We start from the raw sequence: 21,074 nt of genomic DNA on the forward strand, positions 1-21,074 counted from the left end.
TTTTTTTTTTTTTTTTTTTTTTTTAGCTTTCCTAACTATTAATCTGTTCATTTATTCCTTTTACACATTTTTACTGATTACCTATTTGTTTGATAGTTGGTAGGAATACAATGACCAGGATGGTCATAGTCATTGACTTTATAAAGTTTATTATCTGGTGGATGAAGTTGGGTGATAAATACAAGAAGAAGAAGGTTGGTGAAAGTTCTGAAAAGTTCCTGTTAACAGTGTTGAGGAAGGGAGGCTGAGAAATGGTTGTAATGACGTTAGTGTGTAGAGAAAAGTGTGCTAACCTAGGGAGTTGGGGGCCCACGTCGGTATTCATATACTACTCTCTTGGCAGCAATGGGGAAGCCCTAATAGCATGTAAAGGCAGCATCTATTTATACAGATAGGTCATTTGAAATTGTAGGATTCGTGTGTTAAGGATTACTTTTATATAAGAAGATCTATACCTGTGTATATACCCATTAAGAATAACTAGAGGGGCAGTAGGAAGGCCTCGGTCAAAGAAACAACATTATGACATTTGATAGTGTAATATTTGGACTCATTTCAAACATGAACAAACAAGTATGTGACAGTATTACTACTGCTGGTGGTGATGGAAAGGAGGGAATTCTTATGTCTTTACTCTTTTACTCTGAAAGATGATCTGTAAGATGGTCTTTTTAAAGTTTTTGTGTGAGTGTAGCCCTTGAAAAAGATTTTGGAATATTTGGAATATTTTCCTGAGTATATGATTAGTGCTGGCTGTTATGTTTCAAAATTCTGGAGTACAGAAAAACTATTAGAGTAGAAATATATTAGAGTGACTTTCTAATTAAACATACTGACCAACCTATCTCAAGTAAAATTGAGGAGTTTACTTAGATACAGAGCCATTGCAGTATCCAGATATTATGCCAAAAAATATTGGGACTGATCTTTCTATCTCACAGTAGCTGCCCTGCTCCATACATGTTATGACTTACCAGCTCCAAAGGGTACCACCAACCAGCTTGGTCTCTTAGATCCTCCAGTCTGAATTTGTGACAGAAGTATCTGTCTGCCCTTCTTTTCCTTTCCAGGCATGTCCTAGCTTGTTGACAGTCTCTGGGAGGCTGCCTTAGGTTTAAGTACCTTTCCTTGGTTCAGTTAGCTGGAGCTGAGGCTGGAGATAGCTAGGGATCATTTGTTTGGTTGCACACATAACAGGGCTGTGGTGTGACCATCCTTGGAAAAGCCTGGTGAGATGTGTAGTCTTTCCCAGCGTTGATTAGCATTGTGTTATACTTTTGGAAACAAAATTATAGAGAGAGAATACCCCCCTTACATTTGATTTGTAAGAGAGCCTAAGTTTAGTATTTCTTATTTCTTATTTCAGATCACCCTGAGATGATGGAAGAAGTGAAAATAAAGCAGCCCAAACACCAACAGGCAACAGAAATTCACTCTGATAAATTATCTCGTGAGTGATTTCAAACCTACATAGATTTGCTGTTCTCTGATAAATCCCAAAGAGAAAAAAAGTATTCATCAGATATTAAATATTTCTAAAGCATGGAACATTACTCCAAAAGAAGTTCCTTTTCTTCATTCTCCCTTTTCCCTTAGAATTTCCTTTTATCTATTGATGGCCTATTTTCCTTCCAAAGAATTTTTCATTTTCTTAAGTTTAGAGATTCTGAGCACTGTCTTTTTTCCTAGAAGGGTGAAAAGAAGAGGGAAAGGAATTAGCTGTTGCTAGCAGGAGCTTTGTCCTGATGTCCTAACATTTGTAAAATATGCCTGCTCTGTTTTGTAGAGGTAGTCCTAACTCCAGCTTTTAGACAGGACTGAAAATAAACGCCTATTTCTGTTGCAAGCTTGTCTCTGGTAGGAAAAATTCATTAAGTTCATGATGAATACTCATTAAAGTCTGTATTTTTTCATGGTTTCTGTTTCATATTAAGATTATTTTGATGTTTTAAACAATATTTGCTTTGTTTTATAGAGATATGTTCATTTTTCCTAAAATGATCTGTTTTTGTTTTGTTTTAATAGGATTTACCACTTCAGCAGAAAAAGAGGCTAAATTAGCCTCTACCAATTCTTCCTCTACTTCTTTTTCTGTTCCTGCTGCTACTCTTCTGCAGAAAATTCCCAGCACTCATTTGTCACCTCTGATTACAACCTCTGACCTCTCTCCAGGGCCTGGCCACCATTCTTCTTTATCTCAAATTCCTCCAGCTATCCCCAACATGACTCACCAGCCAACAGTTTTACTGAACACAGTCCCTGACCATGCTTCTCCCTCCATACATCCTGGGACACAGAACGTACCAAGCCCCGCTGGCCTGCCACGCTGTCAATCAGGCAGTTACACCATTGGCCCCTTTTCCTCTTTCCAAAGTGCTGTACACATCTATAGCCAGAAACTGTCTCGTCCCTCTTCAGCAAAGGCAGGTGAGTGAGAAAATGAAAGGCAGCCCACAATGTCAGTTCCTTCCTAGCCGCAATAAAAAAAGAATGTTATCTCTTCCCTTTGCCTTTTCTTTTGAAAGGTAAAGGGATACATGCTGCATTGTTCTGACGTGACTAAGGAAGAGTCTTATGTTTCGTCCAGTAACATTCATTCATTGATATAAAATGAAGCAGGACTTCTTTTAGGTATTGGAGCTAGAGATGAATAAGACAAGGCTTTTATTCACGAGGAGTCTACAATCTAACCAAGTGATTTCCCATCGCAGATAATCACGGACCTATGAGTGTGCTATATGCATTCTTTTTGCAGGATAGTTATTCCTGACATCAAATTAGTATTTTCTATTTTTCAATGTATTTAAAGTTGAGAATGACCTAATAAATAACCAAAGAAATCTTAAAATAGAATATCTACTTTTAAGTGAAGTAAACCCATTTTTATCAGTGAAGTCCCCCCCCCCACTTTTTTTTGTGGGATCTGGCCAGTATAGGGATCAAACCCTGGACCTTAGTGTTATCAGCACCATGCTCTAATCACATGAGCTAACTGGCTTGCCCCTTCCCCCCCCATTTTTAAATAACAACTTTATTGAGATATAGTTCACATTTTGTAAAATTCACCTTTTTACACTGTATAATTCAGTGGTTTTTAATATATTCACAGAGTTGTGCAACCAATACTGCTATCTAATTTTAGAACATTTTCATCATCCCCAAAAGAAACCCCATACCTATTAGTAGTCACTGTCTATTTCCTCCTCCCACCAGCTCCTGGCAACCACTGATCTACTTTCTGTTTCTACAGATTTGTCTATTCTGGACATATCACATAAGTGGAGTTGTACAATAGGTGGTCTTTAATGAATGGTATCTTTCACTTAGCATAATGTTTTCAAGGTTCATCCATATCGTAGCATGTATCAGTACTTTATTCTTTTTGTGGCTGAATAATATTCCATTGTATGAATATACCTCATTTTGTTTATCCATTTGACAGTTCATGGATATTTGGTTTCTTTCCACTTTTTGGCCATTTTGAGTAATGTTGCTGTGAACATTCATGTACAAGTTTTTGTGTGGATATATATTTTCATTTCTCTTGGGGGTATAGCTAGAGTGGAATTGCTGGGTCATATAACTTTATGGTTCGTCTTTCTGAGGAACTTCTAAACTGTTTTCCAAAGTGGTTGTGCCATTTTACCACCGCAACAGTGCACGAGGGTGCCAATTTCTCTACATTCTTGTCAGCACTTATTGTCTGTCTTTTTAATTTTACCTATCCTAGTGGGTGAGAAAGTGTCTCTTTTTTGTGGTTATGATTTGCATTTCCCTAATGGCTAATGATTTTGAGTATCTTTTCATGTGTTTCATGGCTATTTGTTTGTATTCTTTGGAGGAATGTCTATTCAAATTCTTTGCCCATTTTTAAATTGAGATATTTTTAAATTAGAGATATTTGAGATTTTTAATTGTTGAGGCATGAATGTACTTTATATATTCTGGATGCAAGACCCTTATCAGGTATATGATTTAGAAACATTTTTTTCTCAATTTGTTGGTTGTCTTTTCACTTTCTTGAAGCACAAAAGTTTTTAATTTTGATGAAGTCCAATTTATCTACTTTTTTCTTTTGTTGCTTGTGCTTTTGGTATCATGTATGAAAAACTATTGCCTAACTCAAGGTCACAGAGATTTCCTATGTTCTTTCTAAGATTTTTATAGTTTAGGCTCTTACGTTTAGGTCTTTTATCCATTTTGAGTTAATTTTTATGTATGGTGTGACGTAAGGGTCCAACTTTATGTGGATATTGCATGTGGATATTCAGTTGTCCCAGCACCATTTGTTGAAAAGGGTATTGTTTCTTTTGGACTGTCTTGGCATCCTTGTTAAAAATTAGTTAATCATAAATGAATAGGTTTATTTTTGGAGTCTCAATTTTATTCCATTGATCTGTAAGTCTGTCCTCATGGCAGTACCATATTGTCTTAATTACTGTAGTGTCCTAGTTTTTTTTTTCTTTTTTTTTTTTTAAAGATGACCGGTAAGGGGATCTTAACCCTTGACTTGGTGTTGTCAGCACCATGCTCTCCCAAGTGAGCTAACTGGCCATCCCTATATAGGGATCCAAACCCGTGGCCTTGGTGTTATCAGCACCATACTCTCCCAAGTGAGCCACGGGCCAGCCCGCTAGTAAGTTTTAAAATCACAAAGGTGATTCTTCCAACTTCATTCTTCTCTTTCAAGATTGTTTAGGCTGTTCTGGATCCCTTGCATTTCCGTATGAATTCTTGGGTCATCTTGTCAATTTCTACAAAAAACGGGTAGATGGGATTTTGGTAAGGATGGCATTCAATCTGTAGATCAGTTTGGGTCAACTTTTTAAACACTTTAGTAATAACTATGTTAAGTTGAATTATAGCTAAGCCATGTTTTGTAAATAACCAATCTATAAATGAAATAGATATTGTAACATGCAGCTTGAATCAGAGATATTAAATGACTTATTTAATAAGTCATAAGTATGATTGTATGTATATGTGCTATTTCTGTGTGATCATTGTTCTTGTGATTTGATTTTCTAAAATCGGCAATAGTAATAATCAGTCATGTTCTGGTTTGAAATTTTTTCTCTCCTGTGAGAAATTCAGTAAGACCTATGTCTCCAATACGCTGTTACCGTCAAAACTTTTTAAAAAGCCTTCTTTTTCCATTCTTTCCAAGAGAGGGGTAGGGAATGGAAGAAGCTAATCATTTAAAAATATTTCCTAGTGTCTGTTGTGATGTCTTCTTTGACCCTTGGATTATTTATATTTAATTTTCAAGTAGTTCGAATTCTCTATACTTTTTGTAATTGGCTTTTAGCTTATTTCCACTATGGTCAGAGAACATATTCTGAATAGCTATATAGTAATAGACAACAACAATATATAGACAAAAATATATAGTAGACAACACTAGCCTATAAATGATTGGGGTTCAGTTTTTCCACAGTAATCGAGTAGTTTGAAAATGGGGTTAAGATATTATTTAACTATAGACTTTTTAAAGTTAAATATTCAGTATCAAATTTTAAAGTTCACTATTGAAGGAATAAAAGTATATAAATTCTAAATCTATGGGGAGAAGAAAAATGAATTGGAAAAAAAAAAAAATCCGCAAATGTAGGAGTATACAAGCAAAAAGCAGAGAAAAAACAAGAGAAATAGAAACTTAAAACATAGTCAACCAGGGGGCCTGGCTGGTTAGCTCAGCTGGTTAGAGTGCGGTACTATAACACTAGGTTCAAGGGTTCGGATCCCCATCTGGCCAGCCGCCTAAATAAATAAGTAAATAAATAAAGCATGGTAAACCAAGTCCAAATATGTCAAGAATCCAATAAACATAGATGGGTTGAACTTGTTAGAAGATTGTCAGATTGAAGTTTTAAAAGATTCAACTATATCCTGTTTACCAGAGGCACACCTAACCAAGGATAAGGACATAGAAGGGTTGAAAGTAAAAGGATGAAGAAAGAAATACCAGGTAATTACCAACCAGAAGAAAGGTGGGGAAGCTACATTAATATATGCTAAAATACACTTAAACTTATAAAATATTCTTATAAGTAAAGAGAATAATTACATAAAGACAAAAGGTTCAGTTGGGCAGAAAGATAAAACAGTTCTAAGTGTCTGCACCTAATAAAATAACCTCTAGATATGTAGTACAGAAATTGATACAACTACATGAAGAATCTACAAATCACTGTCTGGGTGGGAGATTTCCACCTATTTCTATTAATTATTAATATGCTAAACAGATTATAAAAGTTAGAAAACAAAAGGAGGATTTGAACAAGATAAGTATATCTATTGATTATACCCATATGCAGGACTGTGTACCAAACAATTAGAGAAAACACCTAATTGTAGAGCTCAAAAACAAGCAAAATTATCTAGTATCTTGTCTTAGTATGAATACACACACGCACACACACACACATACACACATACATTAATATATATGATAAAACTACCTTTAAAAAGGGAAGAGTGTGAATGATAAGGGGAAATTAGGGATGGGTAGAAGCACATGCATTCATGCATGTTATTGGTAATGTAGTTCCTAGGTTGTGTAGTAAGTTCACAGGTGTTCATTATAATATGCTTATAACTTATATCTATTATAAATATTCTGTATGTACCAAATAACATAGTAAACAAAAAAAAGTTACATATTTTTTAATGGAGTGTCACCAAATTGTGTATACAAAATGATCACAGAGGACAGAGAAAAAATACATTATAGTGTTTCTACTTTTCTAGGTTTTTAAAATTTTTTTCAACAAGATGTGTGGTTTTTATGATCAGGGGAAAATGTGAACCTTGATTTTATATTAAATAATTTCTTTTAGCCAGAATTTCAGTGCTCAGAGTAAAAGAACTCTGATTTATAGTTGAAAGCAGAAACATTAAATCTGAAAGGAAAATCAGTCATTTGAGAATATAAGACTATTTCTGTTTTTCTAAGCACACTCAGTTTTACTATTATCCCTGTTACCCTTTTGAGCTTTGTATGTGTTGTGGGTTATTTGACAGTGGATGACATAGGCTGCTGACAAGTGCATTCACATAACAGGAAAAACAAACAAGAATTATGAGTTTCAAAGATTTTTATTTTTATTTTTTATTTATTTTATTTTATTTTTTTCCTTTTTGTCTTTTTTCGTGACCGGCAACAGATCGCAACCCTCAGTGTCGCGCCCATACTGGACCAGGACCAGCCACGGGATCGCAACCCTCGGTGTTGCTCCCGCCCCTCGCTCAGCCAGTGAGCGGCCGGTCTGTATGTGGGATCCGAACCCTCGGGCGGGAGTGCCGCCGTGTTTCCCAAGCGGCGCACTATAGCAGTGCGCCACTGGGCCGGCCCTTTATTTTTATTTTTTATTTATTTTATTTTATTTTTTTCCTTTTTGTCTTTTTTCGTGACCGGCAACAGATCGCAACCCTCAGTGTCGCGCCCATACTGGACCAGGACCAGCCACGGGATCGCAACCCTCGGTGTTGCTCCCGCCCCTCGCTCAGCCAGTGAGCGGCCGGTCTGTATGTGGGATCCGAACCCTCGGGCGGGAGTGCCGCCGTGTTTCCCAAGCGGCGCACTATAGCAGTGCGCCACTGGGCCGGCCCTTTATTTTTATTTTTAAATAGGCTTTATTTTTATAACAGTTTTAGGTTTACAGAGTAATTGAGTAGAAAGTCCAGATAATTTCCATACCTCCCCACACATACGTATACAGTTTCTCCTATTATTAACATTTTCAAAGGTATATTTTTTATTCATTAAGATTAGTAAATTCTAGGACTGGTTATTCCCCACCGCATATGATGCAAATTCTTTGTGAAGCTTTCATAGTAAGCAAAAACGCTACTAAGTGCATGTTAACAATTTGGTGAGAAGAAGAGTTTCTAAGGTATGGTAAGGATTTATTTCTATTTTTGTGACCATTCGAAGGTAGTTTGTTGCTGCTTATGTTTTTAAAGATCCCTAGGATTCAGTAAACTGTCTTTTGACCTGAGATTTCTCTGTCTTGATTCTAACTTTTTTCAGGAATTTTTTTGCTAAGTGGGTGAAAACTTTTTTCTTAGCAGGTTCATGCCATCCAAACAAGCATCATTCAGGAGGAGCCAAAACACAAAAGGAGGGAGAAGATGGTTCTTCATACAGCAGACGGTACAACCAGAGTGTGGTTACAGCTGAACTTCAGCGGCTAGCTGAGAAGCAGGCAGCGAGGCAGTATTCTCCATCCAGCCACATCAATCTCCTCACCCAACAGGTATGGACAGTCTGGGGTGCCAAAGAGCTCTTTGGACCCAAGGATAGGATTAATGACAGGGTTCTCTGTCCTTCCCTATTTTTATTAATTACCATACCGATGCCTCTTAAATGAGTGTTAGTTGGTTTCAAGCTAAAGAACTAAAGTGTTCCTCTAAAATTTTAAAGAAAATTACTGCTTTGCAGGCATTGCGAAGTTAAGTTTGCTACTGGCTATGATGTAACTATTTCATAGATAAAAAGACTTGAATGTTCAGCTGTAAATATAATTTTAAAGGGTATTTAAAAATAACTTCTTTCTTCGATAGAATTTTTCAGTGAGTTCAAGTCTTATAAATCTTTTTATCAGAATGCCATAACATCTCTCTCTTTTCTTTCTCTTAGGATGTTTTATGGGTACTGATTAATGAAGTATTTCATTATACCCTGATCCAATACATATCATCCTCCCCATTTTTTACAGATGGGGGAAACTGAGGCTGAAAGAGGTGATATAATCAAAGTTATTCACCAAGCTGGATGGATAGCAATAGATGCCAGGATGTTGATTTTAAGTTATATATATAAACAATCTTACAACACAGTGAAATTAGATGACAGTTGCAGGAACTTTGTAGATTCTACTTGTCCTTCTTTCTCATTATCCCCATGGTGTTTAATTAGAAGTAGAAGCCATGTCTACTAAATGGTATCAACATCCTCCAAAGGAATTATTATAACTTTGCAGTTATATTTTGCTGTATTTCCGTTATGTCAGATTCCTTAATTGGAGGTAACTGTAATGATAATCAAGTCTAGAGAAAAGAGAAGCCGAAAAATTACTTCAAGTACATGCTAAAAGTAGGCAAGACACTGCTCCCTGGTGGTACCCTACTTCTCTGTATAAAATTTAGCACGAAAAGTAGAGGTAAGCTTGTCGTGGACTGAGCTTTACTTCAGCTTCATCCCAGTGCATGAGGCAGTGATTATTTTCTTTTTCAAATCTCTGGTAGTTTGAAGGGGGTAGATGAGGAGGCCTAATATGAAATAGGAAGGAAAGAATCTTACAAGGACAATGTTGGGACATAAAGGGAGTTTGGATAGTTAGATTTTGGTGATAGAAGGATGGGAAGAGGGAATAGAATATCATGGCCATGGGGGCCGGCCCGGTGGCGCACTGGATAGTGCGCCACTTGGGAAGCGCGGCGGCGCGCCCGCCCGAGGGTTCGGATCCCACATACAGACCGGTTCCCGCTCACTGGCTGAGCGAGGCGCGGGAGCGACGCCGAGGGTTGCGGTCCCGTTGCCGGCCCCCGGTCCAGTACGGGGGCAACACTGAGGGTTGCAATCCATTGCCGGACACGGAAAAAGACAAAAAGACAAAAAAAAAAAAAAAGAATATCATGGCCATGGGGGCCGGCCCGGTGGCGCACTGGATAGTGCGCCACTTGGGAAGCGCGGCGGCGCGCCCGCCCGAGGGTTCGGATCCCACATACAGACCGGTTCCCGCTCACTGGCTGAGCGAGGCGCGGGAGCGACGCCGAGGGTTGCGGTCCCGTTGCCGGCCCCCGGTCCAGTACGGGGGCAACACTGAGGGTTGCAATCCATTGCCGGACACGGAAAAAGACAAAAAGACAAAAAAAAAAAAAAAGAATATCATGGCCATGGTAGAATGGAAGGAATTTTGAAATGTGAAGCAGCTATGAGAAAGGGGAAAGACCAGTGATCTGCTACACTTTTATCATTGGGTCACCGCCTTGAATATGTTTCCAACTTACAAATGAACAGTTAGAAGCACCAAGACATTAAGAGATTTTCTTTGTGATTGTACTAAAAAACATAGCCAATATTAGTGCTTACATAGTTTCCTATCATTTGCTAGATTGCAAAATCTGAAAGATGATAAGATCCTGATCCTGTAGGAATCCAAGGTGAATGGGTCCTTGTTGGGAAGTCATCCCCCTTCAGTCCATTTTTCTCACCTATAAAGAACTTCAGTGCCAGTGAGTTAAAATTCCATCAGACTCCTTTTCATAGGGATCTGAACTTGCCATTAGATGTCAGTCTTAACTTTGAGAGTCTTGGTAATAGGGTGGTTAGTGCTTGGTACAGTACTGAGGGGGGTGCTCTAGTGTGTAATAAGCAGAATGAAGTAGTGGGAAAAGAGCTGGATTAGCCATTTAAAGACTTGTGTTCTGCTGCTGACCAGCTGTGTGATCTTGGGCAATTCGTTCAACTTCTCTCAACCTTAGGGTCTTTATTTGTTAATAGGAAAAATACAACAGGGTCATGAGGATAGTATGCAAAAATCTCTTTATTAAAAGTCTAGGGGCCGGCCCGGTGGCGCACTGCTACAGTGCGCCGCTTGGGAACGCGGCGGCGCTCCCGCCGAGGGTTCGGATCCCACATACAGACCGGCCGCTCACTGGCTGAGCGAGGTGCGGGTGCAACACCGAGGGTTGCGATCCTGTTGCCGGTCCCGGTCCGGTACGGGCGCGACACTGAGGGTTGCGATCCGTTGCCGGTCACGAAAAAAAGACAAAAAGGAAAAAAATAAATAAATAAATAAAATAAAAATAAAATAAAATAAATAAAAGTCTAAATGCCATGTGCATGGAAAATATTGTTATTTCAGGCATAATAGGCTTTCAGTAAGAAATGTTTTCTAATTTAGCTTTTAAGATGTAAGTTTTTGAATAAAATTCACTTTGTTATTGAAAAGCTCAATTAAACGTTATTCAGCCCCTTCCCTTCAGAGAAAGCAATTTTTTAATTTGGAATTTGGAAAGTTTTGTCTTTTATTGTTCTTTTTCTGGTAAATGACTAATAATGTGTTATAATGGTTTAAAATAGGCTCTGGTACATTTGTTCACTAGCTATTTCCTTTTTTCTCTATGTTTGAAAGAGATTTGCTTTAGTTTCTTACTCATTGAGGCAAGTGATACAATGTCTGTGGCTTTCTGGAGAGAGATGGACATCGACACAAGAACTGCCGGGAGCTCTAGTCTTCTCTCTGGACTTAGGGCCTGAAAGCTTAAACATAGCTGTCGTCAGGAGCATCGTTGTGTCCAGTAATCACTTTAAATGCTTTTGATTTCCTCTTATCTATGATATTTACTTATTTTCAATTCCTATTTTGTGTTTGTGCTTTCTTTTCTTTTTTTGTTTTTCTTATAGGCTTAATGAATATTTTCTCCCACCCTCCCACCCTTTTTTTCATAAGATTAATCCGAGATACATTTTCATTCTTTTGCTTTATTTTTTTCTAATACATTATTTTCTTATTTTATCTTTATGAATTTCTTCTTTCTGCTTTCTTTAGCTTTATTTTGTTATTTCTCCCCAATTTCTTGAGTTGGGTACTTAATTTATTTTCATTCATTATTGTTTTTACTGTATTTAAAGCTATGAATTTTCCTCTGAGCATTGCTTTAATTATACCCCATAAACTCTGTGATATTTTTAATTTCTTTTCTAGACAAGGCCTTAAGAGACTTCCTGGTAAACAAGGAAAGCTGATTTTAAATTATTTGTGCTATCTTAAAAGATGAGTATAGAAAATTGAAATCATTGAGTATTTTTCAAAGATCATTTTATTTTGCCTATGGTTTTAACTACTTAGCCTGTTAAAGCTTTTAGTGGCATTTTCTACAAAACTCTTTATTACATTGTATTTATTTATTCAAAAACATTTTACTAAGCTCTTAGGCTTGTCACAGGCTTTGGTACTAAGCCATAGGCATGATATAAGACATAGTTCTCAGCATGAAATAACTCACAATCTTGTAAGGGTAACAGCTACATAAGTAGATGGTAATAATAGCATGGAATATTCATGACAGAGGCTTTCCTAGGGAATAACAAAACTACCGAAATGGGTACCTAACCCAGGTTGTGGGTGTGAGTGGAAACCTAAAATGAATCTTAAAGGTAGGCTGATGGGTGGCAGAAGAAGGGTAGGAATAGCTTCCAGAATAAAAACTAGCATGTGTGTATGTGGGAAAACAACATGCTGTTTGGTGACCTTGGAGTCATAACCGAGTCAGCAGAGGGTAGCTAGGATTGAAGCTTGTCCTGAAGGCAAGGGCTGATTCAGGGAGAGCTTAGAATGCCCTGTGAAGGAGATTGTCCTTCATCTCATAGATAACAGGAACCACTGAGACACAATTGCTTTGCCTTTTAGCCAGATCACTCAGGTAGCTGGGAGGAGGATGGATTGGAAGATGAGGCAATGTAACCCCTTTTCCTTCCTGCTTATTGGTGAAGATACTGGGGAGCAGTGAACTGGCTAAAGGTAAAGAAGCAAAGTACTCTGACAACCCAAAAATTTAATAAAAAATTTGAGGGACCCTGAACTTATATTAGAGGCTATACTCTGAAGGAATTTGTATGGCTAAAAGCAGAACCTTGTTTACCTTGTAATTACTTTTACTATTCTTGTATGATTTAACTTTGTTTATAGCCTGGAACACATAAGAATATCAAACTCTCCCTACCACATGAGCAGTGGCCACTTAAAAATGTTTGTGCAAGCATGTGTACACTTGAAATACAAAGATAGATATGTTCATTCAACAAATACCATACAAATCTGAGCAGAGAGCAGTCAAATTTAATTCTTTCTCCTGGCACAGGAGAGGCTGGTTACATTTTGGGCATTGGATCTTTTGGAAATGGATGTGTGTGTCCCTGAGAGCATGGTTTTCTGGAAGCATCTTGCACCTGCAGTGGTGATGGGGGTGATATGGTGGCCAGCAGGGTGCTGGAGTAGGGCTTTAGTGTGAGGCCTTACTATCTCTCTTTCACTCAGTGCTAGGAGGGCGTGCAGTTCTCTGAACAGACATGGGTCTTTGTGGTTATTGCTGCCAGTGAAGAGAAGAATGTGGCAAATTAGCCCAGATTTGTGGTGAGGAGTGGGAAGCAGGGAATCAGAGGGAGCTCTGGCCCTCTCCGTGCAGGCAAGTGTGAGATTTCAGGACCCAGCTATCATTAGGAGCAGCTCCAACTCTTCCAGCCTGGGAGTTTAATCAAAAGGATAACAGCAGACCACCCAGGCGGGGCTCCAACATGAACGAATGTGCTGTGTCAGTCTCTGCTCCCCAGCCAGCCAGTACCCGGGATGTGGCCAGCCCTCCTGGAAATGTGCTGACAGATACATAGGGGGGAGGAGACGCTTTTTGCTCTGCACATTTTTCATTTAGATGGAGAGTGGAAAAGAAAACCATTCAATTTGTTTTATTTTATTTTATTTTTGCTCCTTACCCTGAAACTTTCCTGTCTAGTCCTAGAGGATATATGCTGAGCAAGAGAACGTTTGGTTCCCAACAGTTACTCATTCCTGCTCTATCATTCATTTACAAAAGAAATCTTTATCATTTCTTCTGCTTCAGCAACTACCTTCCTAAGGGAGTCAATCTCAATTTCAGAAGTTCCCATTTGAAGGTGAAATTGGAAGAGATGGAGCTAACTAAATCTTTGAAACGGTTACAGATGTTCTCTAGGATTGAGGCAGATGGCACCCAGTTTATCACAAGCTTCGGCATTTGACACTAGTAACTTTCTTCCTGCATCCTTAGCTTATCTGGACACATTTGAAGTTCTGTTACATTTTGCTCTGATTTTATGGTTGTTTGCTAACTCTAGTTTCTTTGGTATTATATTCTTTTTTGGTAGAAAAATTTACTCTTCTGGGCCGGCCCCGTGGCTCACTCGGGAGAGTGCGGTGCTGACAACACCAAGGCCACGGGTTCGGATCCTATATAGGGATGGCCGGTTTGCTCACTGGGTGAGCGTGGTGCAGACAACACCAAGTCAAGGGTTAAGATCCCCTTACCGGTCATCTTTTTGAAAAAAAAAAAAAAAAATTTACTCTTCTTTGTACCATATGCAATCACTCTTTCCCATTTCAAAAAACAGAAAAGGGTGTGTAGAAAAAACATAAGCTCTTGAGTCCTTGGACAAATTATTTAACTTCCCTATGGCTTGATTTCTGATCTGTGAAATGGGCAATTTTTATTTTATTTTATTTTATTATTATTATTATTTTTTTAAAAAGATGACTGGAAGGGGATCTTAACCCTTGATTTGGTGGTGTTAGCACCACGCTCTCCGAATGACCATCCTTATATAGAGATCTGAACCTGTGGCCTTGGTGTTATCAGCACCACACTCTCCTGAGTGAGCCACGGGCTGGTTCTAAGATGGTGCAATCTTAAAAACTTGGGCTCAGGTAGGAAATGACCAAGGTTTGAATCCTGCATCTGCTTCTTACTTCTAAGTGAGCCATGGGTCAGCCCTGAAATGGGCAATTTTAATATCAACCTGTTCACCTGGTTCTTTGTGCCTCTCTGCTCTAGGACCTAGGTCTGATTGATCCTATGTAATTACCTAGCTCCTCTATGTCTCTTGTGGCTTTGATCTCCCATTTTCCTTAGCTTCCTAGCCTACTGCGTGGTCTCTTGCTCTAAAATAACCTTTCTTGTACTATGCCACTCCTTCAAACTCTTGTCTTCCCTGTACTGCCAAACTTCTTTTAAAGTAACATACTCTTACTGTCCTCAGTTCCTCTCTTGCCTTCCCCCCACCGCACTTACTCTTGCAGTCTGATTTCATCTCTTACCATTTGTCCAACTCTCTCTCAAAGGTCACTGATGGCCTTGGAATTGTCAACTTCAATCACCTCTTTTTAATCCTCATTGCCCTTCAGCATGTGGCACTATTGTTGACTACCTCCTGTCTGAAAATTCCCTTTAGCTTCTCTGTCCTTTCAATAATTCCTCCAAGAGCCCATTCCTTCTCCTTTTCTCCCTTAAAATTATATTCTTTTTTAAATTTTTATTTTAATTTATCAATATACAATGTAGTTGATTTTTGTGTCCATTTACTAATTCCTCCTTTTCCTCCCTCCCTCTCCCCACTGCCCCCTCCATCAACATCATGTCCGTTCACTTGTCTTAACAAGTTCAAGGAATTATTGTGATTGTTGTGTCTCCTTTTTTAAAATTATATTCTATCCTCAGTATTTTTTAAAGACCATTGGCATATATAAGGGTACTTCAGAAAGTTTGACAAAAAATAGAATTGAAAGAAAGAAAGATATTACTCTTTCCATGAACTTTTTAAAGTACCCTCGTAGACCTCAAATGTGTAACACTGGTAATGGCAGAGTAGCTCTGATTGAAGCAGATGGGGTGCCCAGGGCCTCTGCTTCCCCTGCCTTTGATTTATCAGTGTTTCTCTTTACATCCTCATTCTATGACCAGGCAGTTGCCAGGTCTTGTTCATTCTGACTCCATGATGTCTCTGATATATATCTTTTCTGTTTCACTTTTACATCTACTGTCCTCCTTAAGGCCTTGATTCTCTCTCAGATGGACAGCTGCAATTACCTCTTAAGTGGTCTCCCTGTCAGTTTCCTCCTGTTCACCCTAGTCTTTGCTCTAAAGGACTCTTTCTAAATCACAAGTGTAATCATGCTACTCTCTGCTCAAGAATCTTGAGGGAACTTCCTGTTGTCTACATGTGAAGCTCAAGCAATTAAATGTTACTCAAAGCCTGTACTTAGTGTCTGGCTCCAGGCTACTTCTCCAGCTTTTTTCCCTCCCATCACTCATGATTTTGTACAACTCCATGAGAATTTCTATTTGTCTCCATGCCTTAGTGTATGCCATTTCCTCATGGGAAACATTCCCCAGTCACCATGTCTAATTATGCATCCATCCATGGTCAGCATAGACACCACTGCACTCATGCATGCCGTTTCACTTATCACACTGTACATATATGTTAAGAGAGCTGTCTCCTTTAATAGTGAGCTCCTTGAGGCCGGTGTCCTTTGTTGCCTCAGAACCTGAATTAATAAATGTACTAATTCTACTGGACTATAAGATACTTGATTGAAGATGGGACCATGTCCATTTTTTCACCAATTTTTTCCAGCCTGGCATATAGAATGCACTCAATATGTTTTTTGAATAAAAAGTGAATGAAGAACCTCCTACTGCCCCAGCCAGAAGTCATCTTTCTATTCACTGCTCCTTCAGCCCTTCATTAGTCACTCTTTATAACACATCTAGTGTAGTTATTTTGCATCTTTTCTTTCCCGTTTGGCTATAAACTGCGTGATGGCAGTTCTTTCTAACCCATCATTTAGCACAGGACCTTGCACTTGATAGACACTTATCACATGCTTGCTAAACTGAAAAGAATTTCTCTTCTGCATTTTGTCAGTTTTTATATTCTCTTTTAAAACTTTTATGTTTTTCATTGATAATACCATACCTGACCTTCATGATAACACAGCTGACATTAATCAAATGCCTAATTTGTACTAGGCACTTCATAAGTGCTAAGAACTTCATATACATTATCTTTTGAACCCTATGGGCAGGTGCGTATTTTTTACCTACGAAGATGAAGAAATAGAAGCTGGTGGGATAAGTTACTCTATTATAGTCACACAAATGGCAAGTGGCTGTATCAGGACCCAAACCCAGGTTTATCTGGCTATGCTCTTTACCTCTGTGTTTTTCTGCCTCTTTCTGTTTGAATCTGGACTCAAATCTGTCATCAGACTAAAATGACTGAGCAGAACACTGTGAGCCTGTTGCTCCCTGTGACATGGCTGCAGAGCTGTAGCCAAGCCTGTGTTTGAGCCTGGACAGAGAAACCAGAAATTGAACTTCCTCTCTGTTTTCATGATTAGAAATGCTTCTCTTCTCTCTCAAGCAGGTTTGAAACACGTGGCTCTGTCTAGATTATCAGTTATTTGTTGAGTGTACTCATTATCAGGTTATTATATGGTCAACTGATTCTTTGAGCAGGCAAAATCCAGTCTTGTTAGTCACCAGAGATGCAGTAAGAGTGGATCTACTTATCATGGCAGCAGCAGTCCCATGTCTTCTGTTTCTTCAACTCACAAAAACAATGTATAAATTGGAAACACTGCAAAGAGATCTGACCATTTTGTCAGGTTTCCCAGGAATGTTTGGCAAATCTTGATTTGGAACTCTTTCTGGATTTTGGGACACTAAATGTCCATATGTGTATGTGTATTATATAAAGGTTGAAGTTCACCAGAAAGGGAAGATATGCCAAGAGCATTTAGTGCTTGGAACTGCAGTGATTCCCTTCTTGTCCGGACCCCTTTTAAAATGTAATTAACATTATAATCCATATCTCCTGGTGATTAGAGTGTAAATTTCTTGAGGTTCATTTTGTCAGCATCCAGGAATTGAAAAAGGAATTGGAACTGTCTTAAAACATGTGTTTATTGGTTGTTGTGGCTAATGATTTAACAAATGCTCATGAAGTGCCCTTGGAGAAGTGTTCAAAATGTAACTGTTTAAGGATGATTCTTTTCATGTTCTTGGTTGAATATATTCTCTAATTTTTTTTTTTTAGCTTGCATATTTTTATTTATTTATTTTTCATTAAATTTTTATTTTGTCAATATACAATGTATATGATTAGTGGTGGAAATCTTGTAGTAAGGGTAGACCTGGCACATTAGTTTTCTTTTCCCTTTATCTTGAGCAAAACAGATCTCGGTCCACTGAAGTTGCCTATTCTAGGATTACTGTTTGCTCTAGCAACACATACTAAAACAAGTCAGGAGGGATTAGCCACAGATTTCCCTTTTCCAGATCATTCAGAGCCCCATGGCTGGGGGAACGAAAGCTTCCATGGCATGCTCATTGATCCAGTCATGTTCTAATGAGCTTTCATATGTGATCACTACAGGGAACATTATTCTTAGATGGTATTGATGTAGTTCTGAGGACAGTGTGAATACAGGTCTAGACACATTTATCTTTATATCAGTCCAAATGATTCTTACACTTTCTGGCATCAGAGATCCCTTTGAAAATCAAATAGGAGCTATATTCCTCCTCCTGAAAAAACATGCACACAAACTTAGAAATTTGCATTCAATTTCAAAGGGTTCATAGACACTCCCCCAAATCAGGCTCCCTCTTGATGCCCCATGCACCCATGATCTCCAAGTTAAGAACCCCTGAAAGCTTTTAGGTAGTATATGGCCACTAATATGAATAATTTGGCTCAAATTCCAAAGCTATGATCATCTTTGCTTCACATATTCTTTATATACTTCAGTGATATCCCCTCATTAGGCTGTAGTCTCCATGAGGGCAAGGATTTTTTTTTAAAATTCTGTCCTTAATACTCAAAAGAATGCAAGCCTAGAGCAGGTGCCTGATAAGTATTTGAAATGATGAAATAACTTTATTAAACACCATCCCTAGACCTATCTACAGTTTTACGGACCATGCTATAGTGAGGAAGTCGAGCTGTGACAAGATTATAAACTGCTCTGGGAATGCTATGCCACTGATAGCTCATGTGTTAAGTGGTTATTAACTAAATCATTAATGTTGAATTTCCCTATCCACTTGATAAATAAGATACCCGAAATTTGCTAACAGGCTTAGTGAACCTGAGGTTAGTTTGAGTGAATCACAATGGTTTACTAAACCTTTGCAGTTTTAGTGCCGTGAAGAAACAAATAAATATAATATATACATTGCGCAGACAAGAAACAAAATGTGTATGTCAAAGCTATTATTTCACTCATTTGAGAGCCTTGCCCAAAGCAAAGCTTCAAGACCAGGCAGAGATTATCCTAAAATTATGCAAGTAATAAGAGCAACATTTTTCTCTCGCTCTAGTCACTGATTATTTTATTTCCCCTAATTTCAGAGCAGTCGCTCTGTTGCAAGTTTGTGCAAAAAGATAATTTGTAACCTCTGATTTCCTTGCTAGCCTTCCAGTGACATTAACCACTATTCTACTCACTGGTGAAACTAGCTGCTAACTGGAGGAGTGCGTGTGTGTGTGTGTGTGTGTGTGTGTGTGTGTGTGCGTGTGTGCGTGTGCGTGTGTGTGTGCGCGCGCGCGCGCGCGCGTGTATTGTCCTCGACAAGATTGTTTGCTGGGATCTCTTTTGATGAGACCCATTTCATTTAATATAAATGCTTTTATGCCTACTGGGCTAAACTCTTGGTATATAACAGTGAATAATATATAAAGACCCTGTCCTAAAGGAGCTTGTAGTTTGTGGGGCAAGATAGGCAAATAAACTTGTAATTATAATACAATACCAAACGTGGCATGAAACTTTTTCATCTCTAACATCATGCTCTTGAAGCAGTTTAATAGCAAAGATCCTTTACAGCTGAGGGATATCCTTTATGAGAAATAAATTTGACATTAGGATGTTAAGCACAGGTGGTAGTGATAAAACATGGAAGAAGCTTCTGATTTTTCTATTTCCATGTAGGGGGTAATCCCTGCCTTTCCTGGCACAGCTATATATATTCGCTGGTTGTGTTTTTCCCAAGCAGCAATGATAATCCTTGGTACTGGGTTAAGAAAGGTCAAAGTCGTGAAAATCTACAAGCCCCAGTCAGAGGAGAGTCTTTTGCCATTACATTTGTAGACAAACCATACATAGACAAATGTAGAATTCTGTGGTCTGCTATGAGTGGAGAGGGTCTTGTTCTTAAGAATGTGCTGTAGCACATTAGATAAAACATGTATACACAGAAGCAGAAGTTAGTGATATATCTGGTGGAGGACTCAAGGGCTCACATTGGAATATATCTTTTTCATTAACCTGTGTTGTCTTTTCAAATATGTACTAAAACTTCATTGCCTCTAAATGTCAGTTTGTTTGGTTTTGTTGTTCCGTGGTGGAGTTGGAAATTACAGCATAGATGGTTGTTAAACACTGATCCACAGACAACTGTGGCTAGAATCCAGGGTTTACTCCCTTGAGGTTTAGGAAATGCCCAGAGAGGATCTTCCAGGAAAAAGCCTCCAGTTAATTACTGTAAGATTTTTGACTCCAAACTCTTGAGGGTAATCCCTAGCTTTGGTGACTTGGGCTAGACAATACATGATCCCAAATCTTCTTTTGTCCACCAGGTCTACTGCCGAGACTAAAGCCACCTAGTTGGGCTACTGGGCACCTTCCCCCCAGACTCACTCTAATCTTGATCCTTAGACCATTTCACTGTTACAGAGAGGCATAGAAAGATAAATCTAAAGAAAGGCACATTTTCCCATGTGACCCTAGAACAATGCTGGCTTCAGATACCCACTCTGACCTTCCCTTCTTAAACAACAGACAGCTCCATCTTTCCTTACCAGTTGCATGAGAAGATGTAATCCAAAAGAGGGCAGATCCAGAAAGAAAACATGAACAATAAGCAATAAACTTTATAGCTTTTATCATCAGACTACAAACCTACTTCTCCAGTTCCAAGGCACAGCACTCTTCCTTAGCCTAGGAAGAAAGTGAGGGGAAACCGAACTGCATTCCAGTCTTATCACCTCTCTCCTGATTCTTGTGACTCTCAACTGATCTTAGCTGCTTTCAACCCTTCCTAGAAAAAAGCAGTAGGCTGTCTACCTTAACCACAATTCTCATATGGCACTGTTCTGTCAGAACCCGCAGTAAGCTTGCTGTTGTCTACTAGATCAAAGGCAGATCGGTAGTCTGGACCTCTCCAAGCTGTTTTTCTGTCTGTGCTTATATCTTCTATCACTCTAAGCTTTTGCAAGGAACTTGGTACAGGTCAAGAAGTTTTGTGACATGTTTTGTCTGTCTTCACATTTTTACTTATGCTTTTTCTTTCCTCCTACCTATTCTTTTAGGCCCAGCTCAGATGCCTTCTTTGAATTTCTTCAGCACATTTATTATGTCACTGACCACATTCTGGAGGTCTTAAACATGGCTTTTTGTCTTGTCTCACCTTCTAGATTATAAATTTCTACATGGTTTGAGGGCAGGGGCCACATTTTTATCTGTATGTAC

General features: G+C 38.7%; 1 protein-coding gene across 3 annotated transcripts in view; it reads left to right on the forward strand.

Moving 5' to 3' along the window:
* Window positions 1-21,074, forward strand: part of TTLL5 (tubulin tyrosine ligase-like family, member 5) — a 281,382-nt gene that overhangs the window by 119,107 nt on the left and 141,201 nt on the right. For 2 of the 3 annotated variants that reach the window (XM_008567069.1, XM_008567068.1), the window contains 3 exons: window positions 1,367-1,450; window positions 2,026-2,427; window positions 8,071-8,258. In XM_008567069.1, coding sequence (XP_008565291.1) covers window positions 1,367-1,450; window positions 2,026-2,427; window positions 8,071-8,258 — 674 coding nt within the window. The remainder of the gene's footprint in view (window positions 1-1,366; window positions 1,451-2,025; window positions 2,428-8,070; window positions 8,259-21,074) is intronic. The other variant, XM_008567070.1, reaches the window with a different exon arrangement.

Source organism: Galeopterus variegatus, unplaced genomic scaffold (assembly GCF_000696425.1).
Source record: "Galeopterus variegatus unplaced genomic scaffold, G_variegatus-3.0.2 Scaffold290, whole genome shotgun sequence".
NCBI classification, from domain to species: Eukaryota; Metazoa; Chordata; class Mammalia; order Dermoptera; family Cynocephalidae; genus Galeopterus; species Galeopterus variegatus.